This window comes from Vanessa atalanta, chromosome 8 (assembly GCF_905147765.1).
Source record: "Vanessa atalanta chromosome 8, ilVanAtal1.2, whole genome shotgun sequence".
In the NCBI taxonomy this organism is placed as follows: Eukaryota; Metazoa; Arthropoda; class Insecta; order Lepidoptera; family Nymphalidae; genus Vanessa; species Vanessa atalanta.
Window position 1 is genome coordinate 12,336,024 of NC_061878.1, and position 12,341 is coordinate 12,348,364.

The 12,341-nt window shown below is 32.1% G+C and overlaps 1 protein-coding gene across 1 annotated transcript; it reads left to right on the top strand.

The window, feature by feature from the left end:
- The first annotated feature begins 238 nt into the window (after nucleotides 1–238).
- LOC125065826 (ionotropic receptor 75a-like) lies at nucleotides 239–11,427 on the top strand. Its single transcript, XM_047673667.1, has 13 exons — nucleotides 239–247; nucleotides 3,802–4,033; nucleotides 4,271–4,369; nucleotides 5,424–5,500; nucleotides 6,270–6,397; nucleotides 6,672–6,729; nucleotides 7,040–7,152; nucleotides 7,785–7,993; nucleotides 8,614–8,652; nucleotides 8,888–9,072; nucleotides 10,039–10,174; nucleotides 10,339–10,501; nucleotides 11,247–11,427. The coding sequence occupies exons 1-13, from the start codon at nucleotides 239–241 to the stop codon at nucleotides 11,425–11,427; spliced, it is 1,629 nt and encodes a 542-aa protein (XP_047529623.1).
- The last annotated feature ends 914 nt before the right edge of the window (nucleotides 11,428–12,341 follow it).

A 12,341-nucleotide genomic window follows, 5' to 3' on the forward strand; every position in this document is an offset into this window, starting at 1 on the left:
TAAATCCACAGGTTGAACTAGTAAATATATAAAGTTACTTTTCTCTTTTTCTCTACTCTTTTTTGTATATGGTCTTATAACATAATTTATATGGTATTATTTTATTATCGATCAAATAATTATCAATTCATAAGGCTTTATAAAGCTTCCGCCAAAAAAAATGCTAGGTCTAAGTTAAATTACCATTTGCCAAATTAATAAAACTTGTTTAAATATTAATAATTCGCTAGTTTTATTAATGTACATTGTATATATGACAAATTATATTAATTGCGAAAATAGTTACGCTTATATTAAAATTTAAACTAAGTTCATATGAAACATTGAAGCATCAGATACTTTAAATTGACTTTACATCATAATTATATATGAACATTTGTTATTAATATACATACATATAAGCGTGTGTTACAAAGTGTATTATTTTAAATAATTTATAAATAAATAATACTAACCCAGTAGGCAGGGGATTCGTAAAGGGCAAAGCGTGAACAGCTGCACCTTAACCTCCTTACTCTCATAGGAATTTTCCCAGAGCGTTGGAATGTAAAAATACCAAATTCCAACAAGACTGCTAATGAGAATTCATTTACCTTTTGATTTGAATTTTGATCAATTAGAATTCGAATGCGGAACCATATCTAAAGCCTTGCAAATAAAACTAGCGAGGTTCCTCGTATAAAATAAATCCCAAACACATTAAGCCCTTCAATTGCTATCATTATATACTTCAAAGAGCAAGATGTCAAAGCTGACATCATAATGATAACCCAATTGAATTGAATTGAAGTGGATTACGATTAATAATAAATTTCAAACGTTTTTAGATTACTTTTAAGTGAATCACCGATTTCATTTAAAAAAAAAAGACTATTTTCCGTCTAAAGGCGATGGGCTATAATTTTTAAAGCATTTTATTGGAGCTCAATAATAAAATCAAAATCAAAATATACTTTATTCAAGTAGGTTTTACAAGCACTTTTGAATCGTCATTTAACAAACTATATTAAGTAAAGCTACCACCGGTTCGAAATGTAGATTCTGCGTAGAATAACCGGCGAGAGACTCAGTAATTACTCTTTTTTAACATATAAAAATTATAAGCACTTACTAACCACGCAATAAATCTGATGCTTTCAAGAATTTGATGTCTTTTTTGTATAAAACATTGGACATATTACACTGATCTCGTGTATGGCAATTTACTAGAAATACAGCAAATGCTAACAGAAGCGACATAAAATTCTTGGCCATACCGTGCTCGTGTTTCGGCGAAGCTCTCCCTAGAGGCAAGACTGATATCGTGACGTCTGCTCAAGGCCATCCCACGTGACGAACCCAAATTACTCATTCACGCCACATCTTTCAATCTCTGGGCGATTTGACTGCAAATACGTTCTTCCAGGAATTTTCGTTTTGATTTCTACATTTGCGAAGTGATGCATATAAAGCTTATTTAAAGGTTATAAATATAAAATTTATACTGTATTTATAAATGTCCCCAGACTACATTATGTAATTCGAGCTACTGATCTTTTAAAAATATTTTCTCACTAAAAAGTGCTCGGAAAAGTCTACTTGAACAAATAATACTTAAATTTTATCTTTTACCTTTTTCGCCAAATTCATAGTAAAATTCATTTAGTTGAGCTACAACTACTTGAGAACAAAATAATATTAAGTTAATTGTCGCCCGTGGCATGACTTGCATTTTAGAAGTTGGTTGTCAGGTTAACACCTGAAAATATGAAGGTAAGTAGATATATATATATATATATATAAAGACGATGACCTTGAGTTTCTATCTCGGTTCATACTAAATTTCACCAAAGTGTAACAAACAAATAGACAGACAGACGGAGCTACTATCATTCATTAGCATTCATAATATTAGTATAAACGTCTTTATCAAATTATAAAGATAAATCATTAGTAGCTTCGGTCTCTACATTCATCAGACAATTATTTGTCGTATCGAATATAATAATAATATAATTTTAAACATTTTGGCTTTTTAATTCGTTATCCTCCCACTTCCAGTCTCCTCCTTATTCTTCCTGTCATTGACCTTTGACTTTCAATAGAATCATCTCGTTAATAAAAATACATCTTAGAATACATAAAAGTAACTGTTGAAAACAAGATATTTATAATGATAATCAAATATCGATGAGTAGATCGTCTACTTAAGAACGGTTCTTAATAATTAATAGCTCCTTAGTCCAGTTATAAAAGCCAGCTGGTAATTCGAAAGTCATACAACGAAAGTAAACGTCATAGAATTAAGAATAATGATAGTTTGGAATTATATGCGATGGTGTATCATTATGGCATCGCTTTGGTTTAACTTACCCATTATATTGGGTTTGGACGACAATTCGATGAATCTTTCCGTGGATTACTTCGTCAGTATTAAAACGAAGTATGTCTGCTTATTGACATGTGGAAAAAGTAATTGTGAGTTTGATATTACACTTTTATTAGTTTTAGATAACGAAACTATATCATATAACAGTATTCATCATCATGTACATAAGAATTGTTTTCTCTGGTGGTTTAAATAAAATATAAAGTCTCTCTTTTTTAATATCGGTAACCAAACGAGCAAATGGGCCACCCGATGGTAAGTGGCCACCACCGTCCATAGACGCTGTAATAAATATTAACCATTCTTTACATAGCCAACCTTCTGAGCTCAGATGTTTTGTCTCTTATGCCTGCAGTTACACTGGCTTACTATCCTTTCAAATCGGGACATAAAAATAATATGTATTTCTGTTTGGCTCAGACACAGAAAGGTTTACACGAAGCCCTAAAACCAAGTGATTCGAATAAAAAAACATTTTATTTCTAAAATTTTGACTAATTACGCTTTGACAATTAATTCAAAAATGCTAACCTTCTACAAATTGGAAAAACACTATCCTCATTTATAATATACTTAGGTGTATTTCATTTATCACTATATATAGATATATTGACGACCTCCTTGGTCGAGTACTGTGTACACCGGTTTTCATGGGTACGCCACTCCGAGGTCCCGGGTTCGATTCCCGGCCGAGTCGATGTAGAAAAAATTCATTAGTTTTCTATGTTGTCTTGGGTCTGGGTGTTTGTGGTACCGTCGTTACTTCTGATTTCCATAACACAAGTGCTTTAGCTACTTACATTGGGCTCAGAGTAATGTATGCGATGTTGTCCAATATTTATTATATATATATAATTGTTTCAAATTTTAGTTGAAACATTATCTTTTTTATGTAAATATATAAATCATTTTACTTATTAATAATACACTGAAAATTTGATTATTCAAACCTTCAACAATAGTATTATTATTCACCTCCTTCTCGTCGGTAAAATAGTCCGATTTCTATGAAACCAATTCGCTCGAAAATACTTAAGTAATTATTAAACTGAATATTTTGACGCGACTTACTTGCTCGCAAAGAACGAAAACATTAAAATCACTGGAATGCAAATAATCGTAAATAATTTGTAAGTTATATTAAAAATATGAATACTAAATACTAACATTGTATCGAACAGGGAACCAAAAGTTTGCCAAGATAATTTCGACTCATAACATTGCCGTATCAACTGTGTATCTTAGCAATAGACACACATTGGATTTAAATCTGATCAAACTATGCCTAAAACAAACTGTACTACCTATTGGAGTATTAATAAACCCACAATGTCCAGCATTCGAAGACGTCATGTATTATGTAAGTATAAATAATAAATCTATAAAATATAAATATTTAAGAATGTAATTTTTACATACTTGAAAAATTTTAGGCATCAAAAAATTTACTATTCGATAGAAATCACAAATGGCTGATTAATGAAGAAAACAAAGTTTCATGTGATGATTTAAAATTAGTTTTTAATGAAAAATATGTACATTTTGACGATTTTAATACAACAAAAGTAGCAGACAATGTGGATGATATTGAAATTCCTATCATTGATGTACTTAATAATCTTAACTTGAGCGTTGACGCTGATATCACGGTTTCTATTACAAAAGGTATGATGTATTTTAATAAATAAATAGATCCATATAATACAAGAGCTGATAACATAAATGATTTTAGTTGACTCACAATTACAAATCCACAGAAACCCAATAACAAAAGATTAATGATTTTTTTAAAGACTTTGGAATTAAACCTTTTTTAAAACAACTTAATGCCTAAAATAACGTCAGACAATATCTAATACAATATATTTTAGACTAATCTATATTACTTTCATTCTGATATAGACTCTTGGAGATACGATCTATACGAGTTTTTTAATTTTGGCAAGTGTCGTGGAGGAAGATATGTTATTCAAAATATAGGTAATTGGGACATAAACAAAGGTACGTAAACAGAAGGAAATAAGAAAAAATATTTCCTGTTAATACTGCACTACAAATTATTTGCATTAAATTTTACCATGCTGGATAAAAAATAATTTAATTCTTGTAATAAAATCTATCTAACTTATTGTCAGAAAAGATTAACTAATGAGTTTCAACGAATATACGATAATGATTAATTAAGTCATCAGACAATACATACAATCGAAAATCAAAACGTTATCAAAATACTTGACTGTTATTCTCCACTTGATTGATAAGATATTTTTACCTTACGTGACTAATTCACAAGACATTTGTCAAATGTTATTTCAATACTACACGCGTTCTTGTCAAATGTTTTTTATATAATTCTACTCTACAACTAGTAAGGTATTTAATTATGGTTTCATTGCACAAAATTGTAACTGATAGACACTATTATTTGATTTAAAACTCTCTCAATTAAATAAAAGTAATATTTACAAAATAAAATAACAGTATTTTTGTACGACTGTTATATGCAGTCGTAGTCTTCTCTAGATTTTTTTTTATGAAATAGCTATTCACGTGAGTAAAACAATGACCCATCTGATTGATGATTGTATGTGGGCAACGTCGACCACCATTGCCACTGTACGAAATATCAACTATTCTTAAAATTACCAATGCGCATCTATGGAACTAAGATGTTATGTCCCTGGTATCTGTAGTTGCTCGCTCACTCATCTTTCAAACCGGTCCTTAGTAACACACAGTATTTTTGTCTGGCGTATTACTGTTATGAGTATTGCTTTTAGAATATGTGATTTGAGGGTGGTACCCACCCAGACGCGTTTGCACAAACCATCAAGAAAAATGTATGTAACATGTGAAATCAATAAATATCTGCTATACAATAATTCGACACGAATTCTACTAATGATCGTAGAAACAAGTGCTGTACTGGCTTTATAAATTAACTTCGTTTGCGAAGATGCCATCATAATATAAATATTATCATATGACCTTTTTGAAATTATAAGCAATTATGGTATAAATATCCGATTTATTGTGAAGTTAATAAATTTTTCAGGTATAAACCTTACAAAGACGTTTAAGTACTATCGAAGGTGGAATTTCCAAAAATTGGCCCTCAAAATGATCATATCTGTGAGTAAGAAATATCAATTAAAATTTAAATGTTTAAGTATGTGTGTGTTTAGGGTTCTGTACCTCTAAAAGAACTGTACCCTTATTTCGTTGTCTGTTTGCTCGTTTGTATGTCTATCTGTTTGACCGTCCGTCAAGATAATTTTATCGGGAACGCGTAAAATAATAATGTTGAAATTAATACCCAAACCTAAAGTCTGCGCTCAATTAGAGCCTAAGCATAAAAAAATGCTATACGTGGCAAACGGGCAGGAGGCTCACTTGATGGAAAGTGACTTCCACCCCCCATTGACATCTACAGCAACTGGAGCATTGCAGATGCGTTGCCGGCCTTTAAAATAAGATATGAAATATTTAAATGAGTTTACGCAATAAAAATATATGGACGCTTATGTTGCATTTCCCATACATTCGCAAAGGGAATCAAAACTTATAGAGACTTGACTTGACATAGAATCATGAAATTTAGCAAGTAGCGATATCTTGTAACACAAATACGGAATAAAACTCCGAACACCGTAAATTTATTGCTTCATTAGTCTCTGTTTGTCTATCTCTTTGGTGGTTCAGAATCCTCGGTGCGTGAGTCCGACTCCCACTGACCCGGTTTTTTGAGTGGGAACCAGCCACACGAACTAGCCAAAATCTTACCGATAAAAATATATTTTCTCCCAAATGGGATTGAGAGTAAATTGAAATTATATATCTAATATCTATAATTACTATGTATATTTTAAATGGTATTTTCTTTGATTTGTTTTTTTGCTAGATGACTCCTGTACCAAGGGTATTTCATCCGGAGATGTTAATAGGCAGGATCCCAGATCCTGGAGTCGCTATCATAAGCCAAACAGGTGCCCAGCTTCTACACGAGATAGCAGGAATTCACAATTTTGGGTACTGTCTTCTATTTCAGACATTATAAATAATATTTTTAATTTTTCCTTCTTAATAAACATAATGATCGCGTTTTCAACTTGAAGGTAAAGGATACTGGATTGTTAAAAAATAAAAAAACAAAGTTTAAGTTAGTTTGAGTAACAATCGAAAATCGACTAACGATAACGCAACGAAAACGAATCGATGAGGAATCGATAAACGACAAAGATATTATTGGAATAAAGCAATGGCTTTTTGATTAAAAATAAAATTAACAAATTGCATATTTCAGATACACTTACACCGTAGTCGATCGTTGGGTTGGCGACTACAATCGGAACCATTCATATGTAAGTTTAGTATTAAGGAAGCAAAATATAATGCTATTAAGATATTATATAACATGGTATGGTGTTGTTACTATACCACAGTTCTAGTCCAACTTAGGTTACGTATTTTTCATAAAGTATGTTTTTAATACTTAAACCTAAAAAATCGTTTGTCCTGACTGACAATCACCTTACAATCAAAACCACTGAGTATAGAAAGCTAATCATTCGCTAAGTAGGGAAAATGGAAGGTTAAGTTTCATATGAATTGTACACGAACGAAATCAGCGTTAGCCAGCTAGTCACTTAAATAAACATTGTTCTCTGGCAGACGGCAACCAACGGTCTATACTTCCGCGAACACGATATAACACCGGTTCTGCGATTTCTGCCAACACATTTTTCAAGATATGACGTAGTATTCCCAACTGTCACATTTATTGAGTAAGTAATTTTGATATAACATTTTTAACAAATTAGTTGGTCGTTATAATGGGCCATCTGATAAGTGGTTACCGGTAGGTGATCACCGTAGACATACACATTAGCGCAATAAGATATATTATTAACTATTCTTTAAATCATCTTAGTTTCCAAGGTCGGTTTGGTTAACCAACCTTGGAAACTAAGATGTTACGTCTCTTTGTCTTACACTAGCTTACTTATACTTCAAACTGTACAATAACACTTCGATTGTTGTTTAGCGGTAGAACATGTGATGAGTGAGTGGTACCTACCCAGACATCCTTGAACAATACCCCACCAATCTTATAATCATGTTACAATAAATATAATATATTTTATTCATGACTTATAATACCGCCCCATTGTTCATAATCAAACAAAAGAACTTCGATCATTGTAATGTACTCGTCTACTAAATATAGTCACAGTTAATAGAATAAAGTTAGTGAACCAGTTGAATTAAAATCACCAAGTATATGAGATCTGAGGTTACGTTGATTCAATGATAACGGTGCTGACCACGTACCATCATGCGACTTCAATTTATTACTATTAATGGTTATGAAACAATGAATAACTTGTTTAAAATACATAATTATAACAATTTACAGAACAAGATACTACTATAGAATTCCTTCTTACGGTATTGGAAAGTTCGAGAATCAATTCTTAAGACCACTGTCTACCGCCACCTGGTGGTGCGTGGTAGCCGTAGGAGCACTCTGTGGTATTGTCTTGATGCTATCAGCGATCGTGGAAAAACGTCCGATAACCGTTGATTTTGCGTTATTCTCAGTCTTAGCATTGATTTGCCAGCAATGTAAGTATATTTATCAAAATATTATTAAAAAATAAAAAAGAATGGTGTCGTGGGACACCTACTTTGAACAAAATTGCTTTTGCTTTTTGTATTAAATAACGTTCTATACAATAAATCAACAAACTTTGAGAATAATTAAATGAAATTCCGGGTATAAAATTGTTATATAAAAATCCCCGCGACTTAAATCAATAACAATAATAATAGATAATAATGAAAATAATATAATATAGAAGAAGGATAGAGAGAAGTAAAGAGAGAAAGATCGCCAGTTCTTTTTACTATACAAAAACACATAAAAGAACATAAAATTCATTCAAATATAATAGTTATGATGATGGAGGGGGGGGGGGGAGATTTTACTGTGGCACGGAGAGTTCACCTTACACTCTCTGTGCCATCTCGTTTAAAACCTAAAAGGACACAACCCGACAAGACTGAAACGACCTGGGGCGGTATGCATGATCCGCTCTACAGGATTGTCACAATTCACACACACACACTATTATATATTATATTTTGGTTGATGTTATTAGCCATTACTTGTAATTATTCACCTTCGTGCATTAGCATTATTGAAAATTGTATTCTTTTAAATTAATCCTGTGAATTATTTTCAGTTTTTGAAGAATTTGAGGACATAAAACGCATATCTTCAGGTATTTATTTTTACATTGATAGCCGATAAAATGGATTAAGAAAAAATGTTAAAATATATCTTAAAGTTTATATTATGTAGGCGAACTTTTACTTCCATTGCGTTTACCTGTATATAGTACACAAGAAGTATACATAACTAACTTCAAGAATTTGACCGTAGCTAAGCTTGAAACGAAATCCAAAACAAATCAATCATTACCTAAAACATTGCATATTGATAAAAAATTTTCTCAGCCAGGAAGTTAACAATATTAGTAACTGGATTGTCCTGCCTTCTCATCTACAATTATTACACAAGCAGCGTCGTGAGCTGGCTCCTCAATGGACCTCCACCCTCCATTAACTCTTTGTGGGAACTCCTCGATAGCCCCCTTCAACCAGTTTTTCAAGATACAGGATACTCATATTCTTGGTTACAGGTACTTTATTAATGCCCCTTAAAATTTGTCGCAGTAACTACAAAAATATTTTTAAAAGAGCCTTAGACATTCTCTAGGCTCTACAAGCACTATTTAATCGTTACTATGTAAGTCTATCTATCTATATCTATATAAACTATCCTTTCAGCAGTGTCAGCTGATTCGAATGTAAAATTAACACAGGTGTTGAGTGTAGATTTTTCATCCGCTATCGATAGAAAACTAAAAAAATATCCTTTGGTGACTGAGAACTTTTAACTAGACGGTCTTTTGACTACTGTATTCATTTATTTTTTATTATATGCCCGATCTAAAATAGGTCGGTTTCCAGTGACCCTATGTTTTTTTTTGGTATTGGAACGCACCTATGTTGTATAATGGCAACCGGTACTCTAAGTTACAATTATTTAACTTATCAATAGACAATTATGTCGTTTGAATATATTAAAGCATTAAGGCTTCAAATTTACTTTAAATTATTATTTATACAATCAAATGAGCGTATCGACTTAAGTACTTTGTTTTACTTAACTCTGGTGAGGCTGGCCAGTAAGCACAACACTTCCATGGTGTGATACCCTCCGCGCATCGCCTCTTCCATTACTTTTCACCCAATCGTAATAATAAGCGCATTTAATAGAACCTTCAGCTTCTGCTAAAACTTCGGCCCATTTCAGCCGAAGCCGAAGGTTCGGTTAAACATATATGTTTGTTAACTAGATATGTATCCTATACATTTGGTCAACAGAAGACTATTTACAAATAGTGTTTAATTTATGTAATGATCAGACAAAATTGCCGAAAGTGATAAAGATTGTTACTTAAATTGAAACGAAAATATATATCTCATCTGAACGAATGATAATGTTCTTACATCTCTCTCTATTCTGGAACGTTCTCAACGAATGATCTAGATATTTTTTCACAGTGCGGATATTGAGCTTTTGATAAAGACTTTAATTTCAGTTGCCGGATTATTATTATAACAAAAAGAACGCAAAAGCCGAAGAAGTGCTGAAGAAAAGAATATTAAATATGAAGAGGAAAGGAAACAGTATCATTATACCCGTGAACGAAGGCATTGATTTGGTCAGAAAAGGAGGTAATTATGAAATACCAATAAATTGTTACTATTAGAAATTGTTATTGACTAAGACATATTAATGTTTCTCTACATCGCATTGCACCTCAAAACCTTAAAAAATAAAAATGTATGTTTTAAATTTTTATTATAAATTGACTGAAAATAGTACGGTCTTTTTTTAGGTTATGTCTACCATACCGATGTGAACAGTGCTAATAGCAGGATATCTCAAACTTTTACACAAAGGGAGCTGTGTGATTTGGATTCATTGAATTCAATGGAGAAAAATCTATTATACCCGTGTGTACAGAAGCGTAGTCCGTATAGAGAATTTTTTATTTGGAGGTAAACTTTTATTTTATCGCTTAAACAGAACCTTGCTTATAAACGTATAAAAACGGGATCAGGTATTTATTTACGATTTGGTACTTTATTTCCTCTTGATCGCCTCGTAAGCTAAGTGACTAAATTATAAAACTGAAATTCAGTCTTATAATTCTAAGTTCTAACCCTAGGTCGAGTGAACAAATAGTTAAAAAGGTTCTTCGATCGATAAGTTCTTAGTTGGAACTGGAATTCTTGGATGTTTTCAGTTTCACTTTTTGTTAAGCAAGCAATAACACGCGAACATATTATGGAAGCAAATATTAACATAATCAGAAGTAGGACGTGACAACGAATCTACGTATTTGTTCAAATTATTTAGCCAAATTTTATATTATTTTTCATTAATTGCTTCAGATTTAGTTTCAATAATAAGATTCGACGGTTATTTTAAACGTGGACAACTAAAAAATTTAAAGCTCATGTCAAAAAAATATACATATAATTATATTAATGATAAAAAGCGTGGACTTAGTATTAATTGATTTCTAGGCATCATTTAGTATTGTAGGTATATAAGTTTAAGTCTAATTTGAAAATTGAAATACTCTACAATTAAAATGGTGGAAAAGAGTAACGATTCTTGCAGAACCAGTGGTAACTTTACTTTGAATGCAACATTGTAACATGACGATTTCAAGTGTTTTTATGTACCTACTTGAATAGGGAATATCTTTACATTTGATTTAAATTGATTTTTTTATAGTCTATCTCGTCTCATGGAAAGGGGTATAATACGATGTATACAACAACGGACATGGTCTCATGGCGTGAAATGTGAAGGGAGTTCTCCGAGAGCTTTAGCTTTGGGAGGTGCTGCTCCAGCGTTTATACTCCTAGCAGCTGGATATATTTTGGGGACAGTGATCATGTTATTTGAAAGGTAATGTAGCTCGTAAAAATATTAAAGACCTTGGATCGTGTAGCATCCTAAACAATCATTGATCTTTTAAAAATGTTGATAGTTAAAACAGTTGTCAGCACCACAGTATATATTGGCTCTGCCAGATATATCAACGCATCCTCACAACATCAATCTGCTGTTGATACCATTTACCGTTGACTTTATACCATTCATTTATTTATTTAAATTTTATTGAGTATAAGCAAGGAAAGATTTCTTTAAAAGCCAACTCGGAACACAACGCCGAACACGTTCATGAAATGTAAAAAAAAATATGGGACATTTATATTTATTTTTACTTGATGGTACTGGTGATAGGTACAGGTCGGTAGAGCCGATGTAACTACCAACACAAGGTACATAACCTCTTAGTTCCCATGGTTGGTGACGCATTCGTGATATGAGGATTGATTAGTATTTCTTACAGTACTGAAGTCTATTGGCAGTATTGACCACTTACCATCAGATGGCCCATTTGCCAGTCCACTGTTCGCCCTTCTACATTTCACGAGTGAAATACGGAGTCACTTCATGTAGAATAGCATTACTATATTCCTATCAAATTCATACTAGTTGTCATTCGCAGATTCGCTCACTTAAAGGATGAGTCGTCCAATGTTAGTTATAAAAAATGTTGCCTATCTAATGTTACAAAGAGGTTACGTTCTTGGGGATCAACCTTCCTTAATACCGAATTTCATCAAATTCTGTTCAGCGAATTGTCCATAAAAGCGTAACAGACAGACAGAGTTACTTTCGCATTTATAATATTAGTATAGATAAATAGTCCTTGTTGCTAAGATGTTTCATAATAAGTTACATGAATATTGAACACTTTATTTTTCAGGCTCAAATGGAAACACGAGAAGTCGAGACTTAAACGTTTTTAACTAAGTA